The sequence below is a fragment of the Haplochromis burtoni genome, unplaced genomic scaffold, assembly GCF_018398535.1.
Source record: "Haplochromis burtoni strain Fernald_Lab_line unplaced genomic scaffold, NCSU_Asbu1 Contig_1019, whole genome shotgun sequence".
Taxonomy (NCBI): domain Eukaryota; kingdom Metazoa; phylum Chordata; class Actinopteri; order Cichliformes; family Cichlidae; genus Haplochromis; species Haplochromis burtoni.
In genome coordinates, this window is record NW_024583380.1 from 1 (window position 1) to 25,010 (window position 25,010).

Sequence of the window (25,010 nt, forward strand, 5' to 3'; positions counted from 1 at the left end):
GAGCCAAAAGAGCCGGTTCTCTAAAAAGAGCTGGAAATCCCATCACTACTTTACACACAACTAATGCACAACTGATAGTTTGTGCTTTGGATACAAAGCACACAGTAAAATCTAGAGATTATTCCAGGGAAACACCACTCATACTGAAATATAGAATAAATGTTTGAAGTAAAAACAGCACAAATGTTTTCTCAGCATTGTTCTCAGACAGACCAACTGAGAGTAAACCCTGAAACTAAAGCTCACTGTCCTATTTTAGGATTTAAGGAATTTAACGTAAATTATTTTCACTGTTTTGTTTTGGGGTTTCTTCTGTTTTAATTAATGATCTTCTTCTTCGGGCTTTTGAGGGTTTTTTCTTTTATCACAATAAAAGTAACTTTGAAAAAACTACAAAACACGTACTTTGGTAGTTTAGACTGGCATTTAGTTATGTTGTTGAAAATTTTGATACTCAGCTTTTGTCTGTTTTCAGTTTATGAGTATCATGATAATGTCAGTGATTTTTTTTCTGTGTCTGTGTGTGTTCTGGTCAGATCTTCTGTTTGGGGCAACACTGGTTTCAGTCTGACGTTCCACATTCCCAGTTCAAATATCAAAGGCGTGGTCAACGTATGTCTTCTCCTCCCAGATGGTCATTGCCATGGCAAAGCTAAAATCACCTACAGCTCATTACCATCATGCACCAATATTACTCCAAGCAGCAGCTGGATCAGGTGCATTTTTTCTACTGAAACCTCCAAATAACACATTAAAGTTATGACGGATCTCTTTTAGATATACACTTTAAAACAACTTATAATGTTCAATAAGCAGAGATGTGAAACTGAACATGATATATTGAGATATAATTGGAACTCTAATACCCATCATGGTAGAAGAGAATCCCAGTTACGAGTTAGGACAGGACTCTCTGGAGTCCAGGTGTTAGTGGTGGTGAAGATGAAATTGGTGGTTTAGATGGGGCTCTGATTGTACACAATGACGTGGAGATGAGGAGGTGGCAGGATCCACAAATAAGAACCTATAAGGCTGAAATGATAGAGAGGGGGAGGCTGAATGGCTCGGAGCAGGTAGGCAAGAAAATAACAGAATGTGAAAGTGAAGGCAATGTAAAGAAATCGACTCACAGCAGAGCTGCCAGGAAAGCAGGCACATGAGTAATTACAGATCTTCCTTATTGAACATAGGCTTTATTTTTAAATACTAAGACTTTGGCTGATGTCACACTGTCTCCAAATCCACCAATGAACCAAAGGTACCATTAAATAAACATGACACAGTGATGAAGAAAGCTTTCTATCTGTTTAGCATTTTAGCCTTCTCCTTTACAAGCGTTTTTCGATGCAGCACAGAGGTACAGAGGTACTGAGTACTCCACTGATGCTACAACACAGTTAAAGTGACACATGTAATGTGTTGTCATCAATAAATTAGCTAAAGCAACAGTAATGAATCGTGACAAAATTTCAGCAGAACTATTTTTGAGTCAAGACCTGCTGCTTTGACAGTAACTTAAATCGTATTTTTGAGATTTATTCTAGGAAGCAGCAGAGAAACCGTTCTGGGTCATCTGATGGGGAAAGAGAGCCACTTCCCAAAAAATGTCTTTTGCTATAAGGCTACTTCCACTTTTAGTTGCAACTGAAAAAGGAAATTCTGTCATCTCAGTTTCTTTTTTCACCTTAAAAAGGAACCCCATTTTATTTAAGAGTTTGTTTAAAGCACCAATCTTTACCTAGGCATTGGTTTCTTAATGGTATGTATTCAGCTTTATGCCAACATAAGTCAACTAAAACTGAGAGATTTTTTTTAAGATTGATACAGTTCTTTAACTGTATCAAACACAGACATTTTAAATGTTCTCTGGTGCTCTGTGTCCTGCAGTGGGAAGAGGAAGATCACACTCACTGGGTCCCATCTTAACTTTGTTGAAGGGGTCATGCACAGCCCCACAATGCACAGCCCCACAATGCAGGAGGTCAGACTTCCCAGATACATCAGCTCTCAGGTACATTACACCTTCTATTACTGTTTAAGTTAACCAGCCATGTTATATCAAAAATTATAAATTACAGTGTGTCTGAATATGTGATGTTGCGTGCTGTTTTGGTCACGTCGTGTTGTCTTTTGTGTACATTTAATTTCATTGCAGAATCTCACCTATGATTCACCTGCAGCTCTGAGCATTTCTAGCAGTACTGTGTATTTGAAAGTAGCCAATGAAACCTTGACCTGCTCCAGAAAACTCTCGTACTATCCAGACCCTGAGTTTACCAGCTTCACAGCCACAAGGACAGGGAAAGATGTGCACATCACCATTCAGGTATTTTTAAATATACTTTTTTTTTAATCATACATATGTATGTGTGGCATCAGTTCATTGAAATGTAGCCTTTGTTTTTCTTCATTTAGAAAAAAACAGACAAGCTGGAGATGACAATAGATGAGTTATCAGTGTGGGGCGTTGAAGACAAGCCAAAAAATTGCACCATGGAAGCCAAAGAAACCAGTGACAACATTGACTCTTTCACCTGTGAGATTAAAAGCTCAACCAACCCTGAATTTCAACAATTATTGGTAAATATTTCTTTCATGTTAACCAAACCAAATAGTTGTGTGGAGATGTAATGTCAGTTTCATTCTGGCAGTAGAAACATTTCAGTATTTTAGTACAGTAAAATAGGAATTAAAATTGTACTGAGAATGTTTTCACATAGAATTCATTAGGTATACTTGTTAACCTGCTCATAAATGCAACCCTCCTACCAATAATATCATGGTAAAGCTGAACAGCTGAAATTCAAGCTCAGTGTAACTCTGAATGTGACATGGTTGTTCAGGCTAGACAGGCTGGTCTGAGTATTTCATAAACTGCTGATCTACTAGGATTTTCCAACATCACTTTTAGGGTTTAGAGAAAATGGACTGGCAAAGAGAAAATATGCAGTGAGCTGAAGGTTGCTTGGTGGAAAATGCCATGTTGATGTTAGAGATCAGAGGAGAATGGCCAGAGTGTTGTTAGGAAGACAACAGTAGCTCAATAAAACACTCATTACAATGAAGTATGATGACGAGCATCTCTGAATGCGCAATATGTTGAACCTTGAAGCAGTTGGGGTACAGCAGCAGAGCACCCCACTCCTATCAGCTAAGAACAGGAAACTGGGGCAACAGTTTGCACAGACTATTATGGTGGAATTTGCAGCAACTGGGTGATAATATCAGCTCAATATTGACTCTGTGGGGAATGTTTCCAGCACCTTGTTTATATGATTTTTTTTTTATTGCATATAGTTCTGACAACAAACTGGAACCCAATATGGAACTTGCAAACTATAACTAATGCAATGTGTGGCAAAAAACAAAGAAAAATCCAGTATGTAAACATGCAAGGCCTTTTTCCCAGTATAGTATGCTGTATGTGATTTGTTTTTGTTTTTTTGTTTGTTTGTTTTGGGTTTTTTCATAGATAAAATACGGAGACAAATCTGTCACACTGGAAAATAAAGATAAATCTGGAGTTTCTTATTTTCCGATGCTGATCCTTGTCCTGCTGCTGATACCAGCCATTATTACTGGTAAGAACACAATTTAGAAGTGAATTTTAGTCCCTAACCAGCCTATAAAAGGATGTGCAGGTCAACTCTTTAACAACCACACCATTCTTTTGCATTGCGCTATAATCTTGTTGCAGTGGCGTTATTCTACCAAAGACAACAGCAGAGGCTCGCTGATAAGATGAACAAGTTTGTGGAAGACCTTGAGCTCAACATCAGGAATGACATCAGACAAGGTCAGTCACAAAATCTCACAGCATCACTTTGATGTACAATTTATACTGCTCGAAAATTAAAGAAAAGCTTTTAAAATGCATGTCAGTGCAAGGAAAAAAAATCATGCTGGATATCTATAATGATATGGACTGGATGATGTACAGTATTATGAATGTATGCAAGTATTCGTATTCCTCATTGTTTGATCGACTGAAACATAATGTCCCAGATGTGTTCTGTTGGATTTCGGGCAGGCGTGTATAGGGTATCAATTCCTTCATCCTCTGTGAGCTGCCTGCTCATGAGGCCAGACATTGTCATGTACCATGAGGAACCTAGGACCCACTGCCCCAGCACAGGTTGACAATGAGTCCAATGATTTCTTCCTAGTACCAAATGTTAGTCAGGGTGCCGTTACCTTGGGGCGACTGTGGCTCAGGGGGTTGGGAAGCGTATCTGTAACCGGAAGGTCGCCGGTTCGATCCCCAGGCTCTCTGTCCTGGTCGTTGTGTCCTTGGGCAAGACACTTCACCTAACGCCTACTGGTGTTGGCTAGAGGGGCCGATGGCGTGATATGGCAGCCTCGCTTCTGTCAGTCTGCCCCAGGGCAGCTGTGGCTACAACTGTAGCTTGCTTGTAGCTTGTAGTGAGTGAATGTGAGATAGAATGAATAGTGGCATTGTAAAGCACTTTGGGTGCCTTGAAAAGCGCTATATAAATGCAATCCATTGTTATTACCTAGCTAGTAGAGGTCTGTGTGCCCCTCTGTGGATGTGCCTCACAAGCACATAAGAAATATTTTGCACTATCCGCTTCAGAAAGGTTTATCTGACAGAGGAAATAAATTTTCCACAGTTGTGCAACATTAAAAGGAAGTGAGGTCTATGTGAAGAGTCATCACAAAAACAAAGTTACCAGAAAAGTTACATTTGCAAAACCACATTCAAACTACTTGGGGCAGTTTTAGAAATAACCGCCGTGGACAGATGAAATATAATTAATTTAAATATGTCAGTTTGAGGTTCTGTATCAATAGATGAATGATTGTAAAAGGTCTGGACTGCAGGCGGGCCAATTCATCAACTAAAGTGAATTTTTATACCCTGAAGACGTGCTGTTGTTATAGACCCAGTATGCAGTTTAGCATTGTCTTGTTGAAATGTTCAGGGAAGGCCTTACCTGACATAATCATGAATTACAGTAGTCCAACCTAGAAGTAATAAATGTATGAACTGCAATCATGAAACACGATGTTTCTAATGTTAGAGATGTTGTGCAAATTGAGAAGGTCTTACATTATATAATATTTGCACTGAAAGATATATCCTGGTTAAAACGGAGTCTAAGATTACTGTGTTACGGAAGGTAACCAGTATCTGGTTAGAGTACAACAACTTCAGTACTACTGTAGTTTTAAAAATGTCAATGGTCAGCATGATGGCATAGTCTAACAGCAAGAAGGTCCTTAGTATATCTAAATTTAAAAGCAGGAAATTAGAGGTCTTGCAGGTGTTTATGTCTTTAGCTCTTTATGTGGTTTAACTAATTGGTATCTGTCTGACATCACAGACAAATAAAGCTGGTTATCATCTGCATAGCAATAAAAATGTATGCTATGCCTTCTAATAATACTGACTAGTAGAGCTGGTCCTAACACAGAACCCTGTGGAACTCCTTAATTAACCTTAGTGTGTGAAGAAAATTCCTAGATTAGATATGATTCAAACCACTGCAGCGCAGCACATTTAATGCCTACAACATGGTCTAAACGCTGTTACAAAATATTGTGATCAAGAATATTAAACACTCCACTGAGGTCTAGCCGGACAAACATAGATATGACTCGACAACAAGATCATTTGTAATCTTCATTAATGTTGTTTCTGTCCTGTGAGTTCAGAATTCAGACTAAAAAAAATAAACCATTCCTCTTTTTGGATTGATTGATTATATCTAAGATCAAAATGTTAATTTATTGTTAGGACTTCTAGACATGGGATCTAATAGACACACTGACAGTTTGGAGGAAGTAATTACTGATGTCAACTCTGAAAAAAGGGAAAAATTAGCTAATGTTTCTCTAACAACCTGCATCCTTTCTGTTGAATAAAATGTGGGCATCTGAAATATGCATATAATTGCATTCTGTTTTTATTTACATTTTAAACAGGTTTTTATTTTGGATATGCGTTTGTAGTTTGCAAGCTGTGAAATGACCCTACCCACACAGTGTACAGTTCTCATGGTTTCAGCTTTATTTTTAACCAAAAGCACTCTTTCTATTTCCGGCACAGTCTTGTAGCCCGGAACCAACTCTCTCCATGGTTTCCTCCACTACATGCTCCCTTCCTGCCAGTCTCCTCTGTCACTATAAAAGGAGACGGAGTCATTAGTCCCATCATAATCATGTGTCCCCTCTGACATCCAGCACCACCCCATGAGCTCACTATACCACATACACCACCAACGTTTTCTTGATTTTTACAATTCCTTTGCATGTAATCTTAAAATGTATACCTGGTTGCTTCGGTATTCATTTGCCCTGCAGTCCATAATGCAATAGGGATTTATGCTTTACCTGCCAGTATTGGCATTTAAAATACTTCTAAGAAATTAAGTAGCAGCTGTTAAAAAGTTTGCATTATTTATTTTTAGTTTTATACTCTAAAGTTTTCCTATTGTAATCTTTCAACGTTATCTTCCAGGACACATTTGCATCTTGTTCTCTGCAAGTTCCAAATTATCGGAACTGCGTTTCATCGTATGTGATAAGTGCCTCAACTTTATCACATATTGGCCTGTATTTTACAGCTTCACTATCTTCAGGTTGCTTAGTGTCGCATACATAGAGTTCCTGTTTATGGTTTTTGTTATATAATACTAATAAGGCTGTTGGTAAAACAGAATGACATTATAGGATGCAGTCATATGTGGCCATTTTTGTATTAATCAGTGAATTGCAACACTGCACTGACTTAGACATTTTCACTACCTCTTTTCTGTGACCTGCAAGAACTTGCCTGCTTCACAAGTTCACTTTTCACCTGATAACATAGACATTCATGCTTTGTACTTTGTGCACGTAGCCTGTGGTTTATCAAGTCAGCTTCACTGGAGTGTCTTCCACAGGTTTTGTGGAGTTGCAGACAGAAAACGCTGATCTACTGGAAAATGTTGGAACAATTCCTTTCCTGGATTTCAAGCACTTTGCCTCCAGAATCTTTTTTCCTGAGGTGAACGAAGCTCAAAAGAAACCAAATGCTGATATGTGACAAGCTTATTCTGTGAACTGTGAAAAATTACCAATTGGTGTCAGTTTAGTAGAGCTGTGTTGTTGTTTTTCAGAATGAATCTTTGATGGAATCCTGTATCAAAGACATCAGTCAGGTAAGTTTTGACATCATCTGTTGTTTGCAGTTGTTTTCATGGTTTCATTCCATCTGTCGTTATGTTATGTTATGTTATGTTATGATCAGGATGCGGTGAAGATTCAGCTTGATGAGTGTTGCCAGGGCTTGTCCAGGCTGATCCAGGACCAGCTCTTCCTCACCTCCATGGTGCATGCTCTCGAAGAAGAGAAGAGTTTCACCATCAAAGACAAGTCAGTTTGGCACTCTGTATTTTATGTAACTGCCTAATCGGCGATATATTTTGTTTTGTTGGGGGGGTGTCGCACTGATGATGCAGAACTCAAGACTACAGAAAACAACCAAAGTGGATGATAGCAGCGTTAATTCTTTCCAAGATTAAGACAACGTTATTCAAAACATGTAGCCATGTAAAGAGCTCCCTCAAAGAGAAAAGTTTACCGTTGTCAAAGTGTAAAATGAAGAGGTGCCTTTTTTTGATGGAAATACAAATGGTGCAAACCACTGGTTACACACAAATTAGACCAGAAAACACGTAAAGGAGCCTGCACAGTTTTAACCAAGATTACCTAAATGAATCTAGGATAATCTTGGTTAACCAAGATGGCTGGAAAAGAAACAGCTCAAACTCATGATGTGAAGCTCTGTCAATTATTCATCTCTAACTTGTTCCTTTATAATTTTTTGTTTCAGATGTGCAGTAGCATCTCTGCTCACTGTAGCGCTCCACAGCAACTTGTCATACCTGACGGAGGTGATGGAGGTTCTGCTCAAGGATCTGATGCAGAAGAGCAGCAACGCTCAGCCCAAGCTGTTACTCCGACGCACTGAGTCTATAGTGGAGAAACTGCTCACCAACTGGATGTCCATCTGCCTCTACGGCTTCCTTCGGGTTTGTTGCTCTCAGTGTTTTATGTCTTTGCTGTTTTGCCTAAATTGAAAATTCAGCTTCTGACTTATCATGTTTTTAATGCCCTTATTGTCTTACTTTTGTCAATTAGTGTATATTATGTGTGAGCCTGTTGCTGCATTAGCTGCTGCTGCCTAAACACTCCAAGAAATTATTGTAGTTGTTATTATGGATGTGCTAGCCACAGACCCCAACCTGTATGCAAATGACAAACATTTAGTAATAAAGACGCAACAGGCTAGTTTTGGGAAGGCTGCATTAAGAATTGGTGACCCGTGACTGACCCCGGGCCTGGCAGATCCCCGTGATCATTTTGAGAGAGGCTGACAAACTGAGGAGATCAGCACAAGTGGTGCAAGTAGTTATTTATAGTGGTATGACCAAAGGCTGCAAGGGAAGTGTTTAGGGTGTGGTCTGGTTCCAGAAAAACAGTTAAATTATCTCCAGTAAGTTGTATCATTTAATGTTGTTTACTAAATTAAGACGTGCACTACAGGTCAACATAGCAAAGCAGCACTTTGTTCAGTTATCCAAACTGTACTGTGAAAACTGAAGAAGACACTCAAAGAAGAGAAAGAAGAAGAAGAAGAAGAGCTCAACATAATGCCTGTAACATTAATGCTTGCGTCAGCATGTGGCTGTATGATTATTCGCATGCTAACAATAGCGTTTATCTTAAAGAACAGCATCATTGTTTCAGTTCTTCTTACTTTTGATTCACATTTTTTCTCATTCAAATATTTTTTGAAACTTTTTTGGCTACAATACAAACTACAGAAAAACTCTATAGCTATTATGTAAAATATTAGAGCATTGAAACAATGAAAGTAAATGTTATGGGCTGCGAAGTGACATTCATGCTATGTATAGGTCTGAAGCAACACTTCAAACATCATGTTCAGTTTCCACATCCTCCGTTCACTTACTTTAGCCATCGCTAAAGGAAACATCGCCATGGTTACCAGTGTTGGGAAGGTTACTTTTAAAATGTATTCCACTACCGATTACAGAATACATGCCCCAAAATGTATTTTGTAACGTATTCCGTTACGTTACTCAATGAGAGTAATGCATTCTGAATTCTTTGGATTATTTAATACATTATCATGCTTTTTACAACTACGTGAATGTACTATTGCTGTGTGATTTATTACTGTTACTGAAGGTCTGCGGCTCCGAACCGTAGTAAAGGGACCTCTGGCTAATACGTCGGGTTCGCTGTCGGCTCGTAGCCGAAAAATAGCTTTACTTTGTTGTGTGGGTCAAGTTTGCTTGCGAGAGACAGAGAGAGGCGTTGAAAGGCTGCTCCAACGGAACTTATTGTTTGGGAGGAAAACACGAACACAGTGTACAGTCGAGTCTTAATAGCTTACTTACAACTGGGCTCGTCAGGCACTCTTCTTGGCTGCAGTGGTTATTATTATATTTACATGCTTCCAGCTACTGTTTTTGCTCGATGAGAGCTCGTACTTTTCGAGTCTCCTTTTTCTCGTTCCTCGCGCTCACAGACACATAACGTGTATGGTAGTCCATTCTCCCTGCAGCACGGACTACACTGACCATGAGGCGGTGTTGTGCCAAAAAGTGATTGTCTGCCAAAAACTGATTTCCGGTATTTGCCAAAAACTGATTGCTCGTATTTAAACTGCTATAAGTAACTTGTTGGGCTATAATATGTGAAACATATGTCAAATGCATCCCTCATGGATGACATAAAGTCATCTTGAGCCACAAACAACATTCGTGTAACAAGGTAGAAGCCGCAATCAGTTTTTGGCAGTGACTTTTATATAACCTTTATTTATCCAGTTAAAAAAATCTCATTAACATTAAAAATGTCTTTTGTAAGAGGTAAGTTGGCCAAGAGGACAGCAGACATGGCAGCAAATATTACAATATTTCTGTAAAAATATTTTAAGTGGGGATAAAGGACCGGATTGGTTATACTGTAAGTACAATAGCAGAGAGTTGTAAAGATACTTGAAAAACAGATATTGTTTTAATTCTCTATATAACCCCTTTGTAAACCCTGTTCACCGAAGTCTATTTACAAACATACGTAAAGATATTACACATAAAAAATACACAGAAACATTGGAAATCAGTTTTTGGCAGACAATCACTTTTTGGCACAACACCGGTATCATTCTGCCTATTAGCTTAGCACAACAACAAAAAGGCGCTCTCTCACCCAGGAAACACACAGGCAGAGTGAGAGAGCGTCACCCTGTAACCACGGCAACCGTAACGCTGCCGCCTGGAACAACAGAACGTAGCTGTCAAACAAAACCTAAACAGTCCTGACCCGCGACAAAATGAAACAGGAAAATACCGCAGTGTAATCCATTTATTTCAACAAAGTAACTGTATTCTCAATACCACCTTTTTAAACTAACTGTAATGGAATACAGTTACTCATATTTTGTACTTTAAATACGTAACGGTGGTACATATGTATTCCGTTACTCCCCAACACTGGTGGTTACAGACATTAGATCTGCATTATTCTGTCAGTTTTGTAAAAAAAAATTTTATAACTACTGAGTATGTTTTATTTCTCTGTGACAATATGTGATACACGTTTAGTTACATCAACAGAGTTACTCAGAGTGAGCTATAAGAAGCCACCAATGCTTCTAGCTAAACTTCTCTGCACTGACCAACAAAAGTTTCTTTATAACGTTGCCTCAGCTTCTCTCTTGACAGACTGAGTTACTGTTTCTGATTTTCCACAGGAAACTGTTGGCCAGCACCTGTTCCTGATGGTTAGCGCCCTCACGCAGCAGATTGCAAAAGGCCCAGTGGATTGTGTCACAGAGAAAGCGCTGTACACACTCAACGAGGACTGGCTGCTCTGGCAGGCTCAGGACTTCAGCTCGCTGGTACACAAACACACACTCATACGTTCTGCATAACAAAGTGCATGCACAACTGAGTCACACCGTGCATGAAAGCAATCGTCTGACAGCCCTTCACAAGTTTGGCAGTTGTGCATGTGGAAGCAATATTTAATACTTCCTTATATTAGTTCTGTTTTTGCTCCCTTAGTTTGGCAAGTTCAAACCTTGCTTTAACTTGTTGCTGACATACGGTAACCCAGAAGTCATTTAAATATTCTCTTGTGCATGTGTTGGGGAAAGTGATGGCAAATAAAAGCACAACAGCACACAGCGGTTCTAGATCAACACCCCAAGTGTCCTTTTCTAATATGGCGTGGGACACTGTCATGTCTTTACTTTGTTTTCAGGGTATCTTTCTAAATTTCTTGGGTGTTGTGCAAGAGACAACTCTTAAAACAGGGCGAGTTAATCACACTAATAAATCTACCGCTTTTGTTTTTTTATTTTCTTTAAGGCTTGTGAACTTGCGAACCACATGAAACTGAAAAACAGCACCCTTTCAGCATGCACGCAAGTGTGATATGTTTGCTGTGGTGACAAGAAACTAGATATAATCCCTTGACGAGCTCCCCACTGAATGTAGGCCCAACCTGCAACTCTAACAAATGAGACGTTGCACATTGCCAAACAACACACTCGAGGTGCCGTTTAAGGAAGCATGCACTTACACTTCTGATTAAAACATTGAATTCTAGGAAGTGGAAGATCTCTGCGAAACATAGATCAAACACACCAATAAACCCGCATTCTGGTACAACATGCTTTGTGGGACACACCCTACCTGATAATGTAGAGAAGACACCAGTACTTGCTTGGTTGGACCTAATTTTTTAAATTTGGTTGTTATGGGCAGTAAAATGAACTCACACCTGGTTTAACACCCAGATTAAAATACTAGGTATGTTTCAGTTTTTAAAATTAACATAGCATAAAATAATGACTATAAAAGGAAACCTGGACAGGTAAATAATACATGTGGTTCATTCAGTAGAGCACATCGCCTACTAATTGATTGGTTGGTGGTTAGAACCACAGCTCCCCTTGTGTGCATGTTATAATAACCTTGTGCAAGGTGCTGAAAACCTAATCGCCCCGATTCATTCATCTGAGATTAATTACTCAGCATCTTAGGAACTTTTTAAGTACTACCGTGTACCATTTTAAATGTAAGGGAGTCAGTGCCTGATTTGGCAATAACATAAAACGTAATAAGAATGTTTGCCCTTAACTGTACTTAAACAATGTAAACTTTTTCTAGATGAACAGTACTGAATTGTTGTTTCTGTTGTTTAGCTTGAAGTACTGAAGAAAGTTGCATCTGAGTCAAATCTGAAGTTGTACCCACAGTCTTGAAATGAGCCAGATTTCGTGAAGCTGTGGTTTCATACAGTCATTTAGTGAATAAAACCCAAGGATGGCATTTTCCTAACCTCAGCTTTGGTTGTTATTTGGTGACAAATCTTTTTTAAAGTTTCAGGGGCTTTAATGTTTTAACGGGAAGCATGAGCACAACCTGCCAGCTGTCATGTTTTTAATCCCATGTTCGAAAGTAAATGCAGTAGCTTCACACGTTTTTACTTTGACGAGATTCTGATGGATGATAATTTTCTGTACATTTTGCAGTCTATTGACAGTGCATTATAATAGAGCTGGATCATTCTTCAGACTCTTAGATTTTAATCTAATCTGACAAACCACTGTCTCACTTTAGAGCTTATTTCTGTATATTAGATGACACATGCATTAGCCACCAGTTTAAAGGAAATCAGAATAAAGATAAGCCCTTCCTCATTATCTCTGCAAAGAATCAAAGATGCTGTTAAAGATATTGCAGCTTTTCTTTCTTTGAAACTTTTTTTTTTAAACTCTTAACCAGTTACCAAAATTTTGCACAATAGGAATTTTTTTGTGATTTGTTGATGAGCATGAATTCAGTTGTGTGCATGCTGTTGGCATTACTTCCAAATGTTGCTTATTTGTGAGTTACTCTGAGCACAAAACTAGATAAAGTTTATCTGTTGTGTTAAGATTGTGGCCACTAAAGAATATTTCATTACTTCTTTTTTTTTTGCCTTGAGAAACTCTTGGGTTGCGTTTGCTGAATTCTTCGGGTGATTATCCATTTGCACTGTGGAGCTGATCTAATCAGTTTTGTAGCATCCTGTTTCTTCTGTCAGCAGTCACATTATTGATAAACACTGGTCATATGGTTCCACTGGTAGCCATACATGCTCACAACATACCTCCACCATTTTTGACAGATGTGGTGTGCTTTGGCTTGAGGTTGTCCTTGAGTGTAACCAGTGATTTGCACCTTGCTGTAAACCCTCTGTATTTCCATTCATGAGAGCATCTCTTGATTGTTGACTTGCTTAGATGTGTCAAAGTTAGCACACTTTGTATCAACATCTCTTTGGAAATCATATAGATGTTTGACTGAATAGTTATCAGTTGCAACACTTAGAATCAACTCCATATGGGCATCAGTTTAGCTCATTGGTTTGAAATGGCAACTATACAAAGTTCAATGGGTTCTAGTCGAACCTAGGGCCCTTTACTGTGTGTTTGCCCTTTGCCTGTCTCACTTTCCTGTTAAATTCCCACCTTTCCATTTATTAAATGGTGAAATATTGCTGGTAATCTGGCAATACAGAAATGCTAACGATTACTATTTTTTCTGCTTACAGAAGCTCAAAGTGCTGTTTGCTGTGGGCACTGACGGGGAGGTGAGTGAGCCTCTGGAAGTCATCGTCCTTGACTGTGATACAGTGGAGCAGGTCAAAGAGAAAATTCTGTCCAGCTTCAAGGCCAAGTTTGGTTTCCCCTACAACATTCCCCTGAGGGATGTCTGCATAGGTAGGTATCAGATCCTGCAAGAAGTGATAATAGCATGTCTTTAGCATGTCTTAAGTGATAAGTGATTTGCATCCACCAACCAGGTTTGAAGTGGTATAAAGAGGCAAGGAACAGATACACATACAGAGATTCCTTTATTTACTGAATCTTTTTTACTTGCCCTGTATATTTGTAACGTACATTAAAAATCTGCATATTATGTCCAAATTTAGGGCTTAAGAGCTGCAGACAAAGCGGAAAAGCTGCTGACAAAAAGCTATAGAATAAATGTAGCTTACATCTTAAGCATGTTGCACTGTTGAAGATGGTTTGACCTTTTGTTTTTATGCTTTTGCATCAAAATGAACAGTTAGATTATAATATTTACTGCTTATGTTGTCACTGTTCCTTGTTTTACAAACTATCAACACCTTCTGTTACTATTCCCACCAGAGTATGAGAAGAATGGATTATTCCTTCCTCTTGAGGAAGTTGATGCAAGCTCAGTGGTTATTGGGGAGGTGACAATGCTCAACACTCTCAAACACTACAAGGTGAGGAAATATTATGTATCTCTATCTATCTATCTACCTACCTACCTACCTACCTACCTACCTACCTACCTACCTGTGAAGCATATGACCCTGATGGTAAGTGCGTATGTCGGATGTGCCACGCAATGCTCAATTTGTGGGAACAAGTGCGTTAATGCAGTTAGCTTGTTAACGTGTTGACGCTGTCCAGCCCCACGCACGGGGCGATCCGCAGTAAATTCTTAACGGAGATTTGCCGCGTTATGGCGTTAATGTCATTTTAACAAGATTAACGCTGACAGCACTAGTGGGAACACAACGCCCGAAAAAAGTTCGCCTTGTAATCGGAAGGTTGCCGGTTCGAGCCCCGGCCCACAGTCTCGGCTGTTGTGTCCTTGGGCAAGACACTTCACCCGCTGCCTACTGGTGGTGGTCAGAGGCCTGCAGAGGGCCCGGTGGGCGACCCTGAGTGTCCGGCAGCCTCGCCTCTGTCAGTGCGCCCCAGGGTCGCTGTGGCTACAATGTAGCTTGCCATCACCAGTGTGTGAATGTGTGTGTAATGGGTGGATGACTGGATATGTAAAGCGCTTTGGGGTCCTTAGGGACTAGTAAAGCGCTATATAAATACAGGCATTGAACACAACGAATATGACTGCACATTTACTCCACATCATCCTAGTGCAAAGACAAGTGGAAGCAGACAAAAACAACAAGCACGCATGCTACAAACTTTACCCGAGTCATTTAGACAGCCGTTAGCACATGATTCTCCTTATGGGGACCTGATATGTTTAATATGCTGCTGAGAATATAGCCCAGAAGAAGCGTATAGTATAGCTTTTATTTTGGAAAGAGCCATTTCTCTGTAATAAACTCTCTTTTCCAAAGATGAGTGATTTCTCGATCAGATAGATTTTTTTTATTTTGTTGTTTCAGCAACATTAAATTTAAAAACTGTACTTTTGAGTTAAAATATATATTTATAATTTTAATAAATGACAAATTAAAAAGGCATGAACATTTTTTGTATCGAAAAAATATCGAACCGTGACACCAAAGTATCGAACCGAACCGTGAATTTTGTGTAATGCAGTCTGCACCCGCTAAGTATCCTGTTACGTCTTGTCTGTATGTCAGGCTTGGGTCTTAGACTCAACCTCTCTGGGTAACATCTCAGGCCCTCTAAAGTACGGAGGCCTATCTCCCCTCACCACACTCCCTGCCGGTGGCTGATGCCCTCAGACGTTGGTGTGTTGGTGGTCCTTGTCGTCTGGGGCTGGGCGCTCATGTATGTACCGGCTCACTCCTGGTGGCCAATTGGCGGGGCCGGGCGCCTGTGGCCCGGCTGGGCTCCTTCCGGGGGGTGGGATGCCCTCAGGCCTCTGGCCTCTGGGCCTGAAGCTCGGTCCTCTCTGGCACAGCTGGCTGCCGGCAGAGCCCGCGGGCACGCCACTGCAACCCCCTCTGGCCTCTGCTCCGTAGCTGCGTGGGTGACCTCTCGTTTGGGGCTCTACTCAGCTCTTCCCAGGAGGGTGGCACGGTTCCCCCCCTTTTGGTGGTCCTCCTCGGGTCCTTGTACTCTGGGGCCTCTGGATATCTGGGGCCTGGATCTCCTCCATACCTGCTTCATACCCTGGGGACGGGGCTGTGGCTCCCCACACTCCCTAGCAGATCGTTACATGGAGAAACCTTTGGAATACAAGCATGCTGATCCACACAGGTGTACACACAGGTGTACACACAGGTGTTCACAGACGCGGACTACACCTTTCTTGGCTGCTGCCTCAAAGCACATTGTGCGCTGTCTATCTTGCGTGCTGCACAATATCGTTTAATATTTAGTATCTACTGCTATCTACTGCTAGCTAGTTTATTGTGATGGTGCTGTTTTTTATTATGTTTCTCTTTGTTGTTTGCTTTCTCTTCTGTTTTTTTTTCTCCATACAGGTGTTTTGTTTGTTTTTCTTTCTTCCCCCTTTCTCACCATCTCTTCTCCCCTTTGGTTTTCTTTCTCTCCCTCTCTTTCTTTCATTCTTTCTCCCTGTCCTATCCCCCAGTCATGTCTGTCCTCGTTTGTAGCAACTGAAAATAAAATAAATTCATAATTATAATAAAGGTCAATCAAATGGACCAATATGGCAAGGCCATGATGATCCACTTGGTAAAATAAATCCGCTTGGCATCTTTCTTGGCCTTAAGACAACAATTCTGATGGCTAAAGATCCAAACGGGACACAAAAAAAAAAAAAAAAAAAAAAAAAAAATTCTCGTTTGATCCGGGAGGGGCTCAGAGTAGAGCCGCTGCTTCCTCCACATCGAAAGGAGCCAGCTGAGGTGGTTCGGGCATCTGACAAGGATGCCCCTGGGCGCCTCCTGGGTGAGGTGTTCCGGGCATGTCCCACCGGGAGGAGGCCCCGGGGCAGACCCAGGACACGCTGGAGAGATTATATCTCTCGGCTGGCCTGGAACGCCTTGGTGTTCCCCGGATAAGCTGGAGGAGGTGGCTGGGGAGAGGGAGGTCTGGGCTTCTCTGCTTAGGCTGCTGCCCCCACGACCCGGCCCTGGATAAAGCGGAAGAGGATGGATGGAATAAGTAATCAGTAAAGTAACGGGATTACTTTTGGGGAGAAGTAATCAGTAATTAGTTACTAATTACTTTTTTCAAGTAACTTAACCAACCCTGACTTTTGGGTTGCTTTGGCTGTACGTTTTGGGTCATTGTCCATCTGTATTATGAAACACCCTCAATATGACTGCATTTAGCTGGATTTGAGCAGACAGTATGTCACTGAACACCTCAGAATTCATTCAGCTGCTTCTGTCCTGCGTCAGATCATCAATAAACACTGGTGTCCCAGTCCCACTGGCAGCCATGCACACTCAAACCATCCCGCTGCCTCCGCCATGTTTTACAGATGATGTGGTATGCTTGAATCATGAGCTGCTCCACGCCTTCTCCATACATTTTCTTGCTATGATTCTGGTTGAGGTTGATCTTGGTTTCATCTGTCTAAAGAATGTTTTTTCAGACCTGTGCTGGCTTTTTTAGATGTTTGTTTGTTTTTTGTTGTTTTTTTTTAGCAAAGTCCAATTTATTCTTTCTCTTCTTGAGGCTTATGAGTGCCTTGCACCTTGCAGTGAACCATCTGTATTTACTTTCATTTTAAAGATGGCTTGTGTCACCTGCATCTAGAGCTCCTTTGACCACACGTTGTCTGTTCACAACAAAATCTTCCAAATGCAAACACCACTCCTCAAATCAACTCCAGTCCTTTTATCTGCTTAATTTATAATGACATGATGAAGGAATTGCCCACATCTGCCCACGAAATAGGCTTTGAATCATTTGTCCAATTACTTTTGATCCTTTTAAAAAGAGGGTGGCACGTGTTAATTAGCTGAAACTCCTAAACTCTTCATCCAATTTGAAAGTGGACCCTCAAATCAAATCAGAGAGTCTGCACATGATGTCGATGTCCATTATATAACTATAGTATAATAATTATTCCAATTATAATTGGAATAATTATTATAATATAATTATATAATAATAATAATAATAATAATATAATGTCATATTATATAATTATAACTATCATTGCAATATATTTCATATTTGGACATAATTTTTAACATCATACAGGAAGTGGCTATAGGGCTGCACACACTGGTACTGAAAACTCATCACAGGTGCTGTTTGTTTGTTTTTTTGTTTTGTTTTTTGGGGGGGGGAGGGGGGGGTAGATGAAGATTTCAGTGCCACTGCTTCTGTGCTGAAACCTGGCACTCTCTTGTTTTGAGGCTTTATCCCAAATTTACTAACCTTCCATTTACATTTGCTGTTAAGTTGGACTTTTATTTTGACAACACCAGAAAAGACGAGCTTAATTTGAGCCAAGAGAGGCAGAGAAACAAAGGAAATGGGAAATTCTATCTCACTTTCTCATTACAGCTAATAAGATCAGTAGAGGGTTTTTTAACATAAACGGAAGAAGTCTAGCAGAGGAAGAGTGGTTTTTGATGGCTTCATAATGTTTTTAATGGATCATGGAGTCTGTTTGTGTGACGTCTCTATCAATTATCAGTACCATCACTGTGTGGAAAGAGAGATTGATGCAGAAGCTGGATTTGGAGTCTGGTGCTGGACAATTTACAAAGCAATAATACAACTTAAATAACTCTCTCACACATATAATGAAGAAAGAAAGAAAGAAAGAAAGAAAGAAAAACAAAGAAAGAAAGAAAGAAAGAAAGAAAGAAAGAAAGAAAGAAAGAAAGAAAGAAAGAAAGAAAGAATTTTCAAGTGTGGGGTAACAAGCAACCAGTACAGACCCAGATATCTGGTGGGTGGTTGTGGTTTTGCACGCAGGTAATGAAGAAAATAAAAACTGAAAACACATTAAACACAGATTCTATGACCTCTGCAGGGCAGTTTTAGAAATTCCATTTTGTTTATATAATGCAAAACAATCTTGTAAAGATCATTTATATTGTGGGGTAAAGACCCCAAAATATACAAAATGCAAGGCTTCTTATTCCATAGCAGTTGTTCCATTTAAATTTTAGAAAAAATACTGTATAAAAATGAACCAGTTTGTCTTCCTGTAGGCTAATGATGGCGGGACAATCAAAGTGCTCTCTAAGAAAACTCATCCTCCTCTGAGCCCACAAGGAAGTGTGAAAGGTAAGAAATACTGAATGCATCAAACTAAGAATTCCACATATGTCTTCATATTTCAAACAAGAGCATTTAATTAAATCCATAAAATTTGTATGTATTAGTCATATATGTATATATATATACACACATATATGACTAAATAAAATGACTAAATAATTGCTGTTGATCGCTCTCTGATATTTATATTTTTTCATCTAGATGACGAGAATTTCTCGGGAAAATACTTCCATTTGGTAAGAGACAACTTGTGTTATTTTTTGCAATACTGATTCATAAAAAATAATAATTTGGATCACTAATGCTTGGATTCAGATTATAGAACACATGTTGTCTAATCTGTCGGCTGGTGTCTTCATCCAGATCGATCCTGATGTAGATGAAGATCAAACAAAGAACCCAGAGAGGAAGAAGTTAAAGCTAAAGGAAGTACACCTCACCAAGCTGCTCTCTACCAAGGCAAGAGAAACTAGTTACAGCGCTACAGTATGCTTACACAAACAGCCACTAATACAGAACTGATACCAGAATCTCTCTCACAAGGTTACTCATAACCATGTGACACATGGTTACATGGTTAACCTGGCTACTTTTAGTAACCTTCCCTTTTAACTGTCAGGAAAAATGGTTCTGATGAGAGAAGGTACACAAATGAAACACAAACTAAACAGGAGACTAGCAAAACTTGCTTGTGCCAAAACCAAACGTCCAAAGTCTCTAACTACCATGAGATGTGCAGATTTGAAGAACTCATTTAAAAAGCTTGAAAAATCAAACAAACAACCTTTCTTCGAAGGAGGGTTGTTTTCTCACCTACTTATTTCTTCTGGGAGATCTGACAGTCATGTTTGTGGACTTTTCATTTGGATGTTCAAAAGCCCAAACACAGAATTTACTTGGAGCATCTCTAAATGGTACTCTGTAGTTTGCACAGCCCCCACATGCATGACTGACAACATGCTCCTGATTAGATGATCAGTGGTGTCCTGTGGGATCTCCTGAGGTCTGAGGTGCAACCTGGTGGTAAACTATTGGGTTTAGGTCAAATAAGCATGGGGAGGTAGTCAATGGTATCAATTCCTTCTTCCTCTAGGACAGGGGTGTTCAACTCCAGGACTCAAAGGCCTAAATCCCTGCAGGTTTTAGATGTGTCCTTGATTCAACACAGCTGATTTAAATGGATAAATTACCTTCTGAACATGTGTTGAAGTTCTCCAGAGGCCTGGTAATGAACTAATCATTTGATTCAGGTGTGCTGACCCAGGGTGAGATCTAAAACCTGCATGACACTGGCCTTTGAGGCCTGGGGTTGGACACCCCTGCTCTAGGAACTACCGACATACTCTCCCCACAGGCCAGGCATTGTCTTGTACCAGGAGGAACCCAGGACCCACTTCACCAGCATTGGTTGACAGTGACTCCAAGGATTTCTTCTCAGTACCTAATGGCAGTCAGGGTCCTGCTGGATAACCTGTAGAGGTCTCCATGTCCCTTATGGAAATACCACCCCAGGCCATCAATGACCCACAACCAAACTGGTCATACTGAACAATGTTACGGGCAGCATAACGTTCTTCACGGTTTCTCCAGATTCTCTCATGTCTGTCAAATGTGCTCAGAGTGAACCTGCTCTCATCTGTGAAAAGCACAGGGTGCCAGTGGTGGTACTCTTTAGCAAATGGCACTCGGGCACTAGGGTGAGGAGTAGTGAGCACAGGGCCGACTAGAGGATATAAGGCCCTGAAGTCTGTTCGATTAGAACCTTCTATGGCCCTGTCCAGCTCTCCTAGAGTAACTGTCCGTCTCCAGGAATCTCCTCTAGCTAGACCTGGGGCTTAGGGCTTGGGGAGTGTGATTGTGTGTGTATAGTGTCTCTTTGTGTCTGTCTCCACGTTGGGTGAGTGTTGAGTAATTGCATATGAGAGCATGAGGGTGGGAATGGATGCCTGTAAGAAGTCTGTGTCTATATGTCAGGTTGGGTATCAGATGCCACCTCTCTAGGGACATCTCAGGCCCTCCAAGGTATGGAGGTCTATCTCCCCCACCACTTCCCCTGCCATTGGCAGATGCCCTCAGACATCGGTGCGTTGGTGGTTCTTTGTGTCTGGGGATGGGCACCCAGGTACACACCGGCTCACTCCTTGGTGGCTGCTTGTCGGGGCCTGGAGCCTGGGGCTCGCTCGGGCCACTTCGGGGGTGGGGTTCCCTCAGCCTCTCAGCCTCCTGCTTCATGCCCTGGAGGACGGGGCTATGGCCCCCCCACACCCTCTAACAGATCATTACATGAAGGAACCTTTTAAAAAAACAAGCGCGTCCATGCTCACAGGTGTACACAAGGGTGATCACACCCACAAACTACACCCTTTTTGGCTCCTACCTCAAAGCACACTGTGCGCTGTCATTATTACATGCTGCACAATAATGTTTAATATTTAGTATTTACTGTTATATTCCCATATATCATCGTGATGTTGTTTATTATGTTGCTCTTTTTTTTCTTCTGCTTGTTTTCTCTTTTTTCTTTTTTAACAGGTGATCCAGATGATTGATATTTGTATTTTTTGTCTGCTTATTTTGTTGGTTTTTGTTTTTTGCCCTTTATGCCCGTCCCTCTTCCCTGCAGTTTTTCTTTCCCTCTTTCTTTCTCCCCTTTCTTTTCCCCAGTCAAATCTGTCCCATATTTAGCAAGTGAAAATAAAACAAAATAAACAATAAAAGGTATATCAAATAGACCATTATGGTAAGGCTGGGATGGTCTATTTGGTAAAGTAAATCCGTTGGGCATCTTTCTTCGCCTTTAGACAATAATTCTGAAAGCAAAAGAGCCAAACGGGACAGGCAAAAACAAAAAAAACAAAAGAAAAAGTAATCTCCTCTACTTTCTTGAAACTGTGCTGGGAGCTGGGAGACACTGCAAACTTTCAGGCAATGGCACGTATTGATGTTCCATCCTGGAGGAGCTGGACTACCTGTGCAACCTCTGTAGGGTCCAGGTATCGCTTCATGGTGCCAGTAGTAACAGTGACACTAGCCAAAACTAGTGAAAAAACTAGGAAAGATGAAATGGGGGACATGCCAGTGGTCAGAGAGTACACTGTTTTAAAAAGTGTACCTTTGATCTTTTTTGCAAGCAGTGTATTTGGGAACCATACCCCAAAAAACAAAAAATAAAAAAACAACAAAAAAAATGAGATTAATACTGATAAAGGTTATTTACTCTCTCTGAAAATTCCCAGATAAGACCTGAATGATATGATTTTAAAATGTGTTCAGCGGGTTGATTACTGGCTGCAGCCAAATACCTGTCACCTCATAGTAAATATGCAGTCTTTCTAACAGAGAGCAGAATCGCCTCTTCTTGTCATTATACCCTCGGACACAGGTTTCCTGACTCTAGGAGGAACTTTATCAAATTGGTTTTCTATCTTAAAATGTAGTAAAACTAACTGAGATGAATGAACAGAAACCAGCTCATTGCATGCTTCTTGTGAAGAAGCTGAGAATGACACTACATTCTCTCTCTTAGGTGGCAGTGCATTCATTTGTGGAGAAACTCTTCAGGTCCATCTGGGGCCTGACACTCAGCAGATCTCCGTTCGCTGTCAAGTACTTCTTTGACTTCTTGGACACTCAGGCGGAAAACATGAAGATCACTGACCCAGATGTCCTGCACATCTGGAAGACCAACAGGTACACGAAATATAAACATCAAAGAGCACTGGCCATAAGCAAATGTCTTAAGATGTTTCATGTTCTCATGTCCTTATCACCAGTTTGCCGCTGCGCTTCTGGATCAACATTCTGAAAAACCCTCAGTTTGTTTTTGACATGGAGAAGACGCCACATATGGACGGCTGCCTGTCCGTCATTGCTCAGGCCTTCATGGACTCCTTTTCTCTGAGTGAGATGCAGCTGGGGAAGGTAAGTACAGCGCCGATCTTATCCCTAATTACTATTGCTAAACAAAAGGGTGGGTTTCATTTCGTTATGGAGAAAGCAGTCACACATCTGCAGTTTATTATTTGAGTTTTGCATCTTGCCACATATAATGCTTGATTTTTGCTCCATTTCAGTACGCGCCTACCAACAAGCTCCTCTATGCCAAAGACATTCCCAAGTTTAAACAGGAAGTGAAGATGTACTACAAACAGATAAGAGACCAGTCACCAGTCACGCCCGCAGAATTCAAGGATTTCCTGCATGAAGAGTCAAAGGTGAATCCATTTAGCGCTGATGCAGGAAAATCAAGGGTTTTGGAAATCCCAGCAGTGAACTAAAAGCTGTTTTCTTTTCAGAAACACGAAAATGAATTCAATGAAGCAGCAGCGCTCAAAGAACTCTACAAATTCATAGAGCGATACTTCACAGAGGTCAGTTCTTTTCTTTTCCATCTCTAAAACAGCTTCAACTGCCAGTTTTATGAGGTGAACAGATTAAGAGTAACACATTTCAGTTTGGCCTTGGTTGAGAAGTCTATGTCCTTCAAAAAGAAAACAACAGACATGAACCACACTTAATTTCGAGGAAACACAACCCAGATGAGTGCTCGGTGGATACAAATCAAATCACTAGACTGGAGTCAACAAATCAGTGGTACATACAGACAGATGAGAAAACCCAAACTCTTCTCACATTTATAAAGAATAGAAGGAGGAGAGGAGATTATGATATTCATTGGTCAGAAAAATGAAGGGAACACTCGGTTATCACTATATAACCCAGTTAAACTCCAGCGATATAAACAACTGTATATCTATTTTACCAGCTTTCGTGTAAATGAAAGTGAGGTGTACTTGTGATGCAACCCGACCGCTCAAAAGGAAGAGTTTTCTAGGTGGTGGCCTCTGACCGTTTCTCTCTTCTTATCCCTCCTGACTGATTTTTCTCTAGTTCTGCTTTTTGCTTGTGTCACTATTGGTAGCTTCACAGCGTAGGTTTGCCATTTGCCCCATCAGTCAGAGGGGAACCAGTGGCCGTTCTGGTGTTCTCTGGCAAATGTCAATCAAACTGCACAGAGCTAGATGGGAGCACAGTTCCCACTAAGGCTAGGGTCACACTACAGAAAACAGTGGTTACAACAAAAATTGGTCACGGCTTAAATTAAAAAATTAAATAAAATAAAAAAGGGGGGGGGGGAGATAAATGGCAATATGTTATCAAAATACTCTGATCACTGCAAAATGTTAGAAATAACTGAACCGGTCCTCCATAACTCACATCTTATTTGCTTTCCCTTGGACTAAGATGTTGACATTGGTGACTTCACTTGTGAAACCTTGTGACACACGAGGCTGCACCTGCAGAGGAAATGTGTTCAGGCCTGACTTTATCGGGTTATTTCCTGTTCTCGGGTGCAGAGTAGCACTTTTTAAAAACAGATTTTGTTTACTGTTAAAGCTTCAGGCCATTTTAAGAGACCTCAAAGCCTTCTTGAAAAAACATTCCAGAGGCACGGGACTAACAAGCTAAATTGTTCCTAATTTTGTGCCCTGAAATATTTTACAGTTAAAGGCTTATTAAGACAAGTTTTTTGTACACCAGCTTTTTATACTGAGGTTTAAATGACACTTTAAACACTGCATTTTCTAAGGTGTCTTTGTCCCCTTTCGTCTGGCTTTTTTACAGATCAAGCAGAAACTGGACGAGAACGGAGTCCCTGCTGAGCTGAAGGAGCAGCTACAACATGTAAAGCAATCATTTGATGGACTGAAAAGCTGCTCCTGGAGTTGAACCATCTGTCTTTTCTCTAATAGGAATAAGCCGTGAATATCAAGCAAGGGAGTGAACCTCACAGAGGATGTTTCGTTTACCGAAAGCTTTTTGTATCTGATGGACTTTCACTTTCTTCACCAGCGGAATAATTGTTGTTAAAACTCATGAACCCAAATGCACAATGATTCCAGCCAAAGACATGTCAGGCACAAGGTTAATGTACAAATATTTTAATACAGTTCAAGTCTGTATCATCATTGTGCAACGTAGTCCGTAGTGTCATCTGTATGACTCCTCT

The 25,010-nt window shown here is 40.5% G+C and overlaps 1 protein-coding gene across 1 annotated transcript; it reads left to right on the forward strand.

The window, feature by feature from the left end:
- Positions 1–536: 536 nt before the first annotated feature.
- Positions 537–25,002, forward strand: plxnc1 (plexin C1; the record flags this gene model as incomplete). Its single annotated transcript, XM_005951434.3, is given in 21 exon segments — positions 537–716; positions 1,888–2,011; positions 2,156–2,326; positions 2,416–2,580; positions 3,473–3,581; positions 3,698–3,796; positions 6,906–7,009; positions 7,122–7,163; positions 7,253–7,377; positions 7,838–8,036; positions 10,790–10,936; positions 13,642–13,810; positions 14,243–14,343; positions 18,931–19,006; positions 19,202–19,236; positions 19,364–19,459; positions 22,527–22,690; positions 22,774–22,921; positions 23,074–23,214; positions 23,296–23,370; positions 24,626–25,002. Coding segments are annotated over 21 exon segments (2,575 nt in total), but the record flags the coding sequence as incomplete, so codon positions are not given.
- Positions 25,003–25,010: the final 8 nt, after the last annotated feature.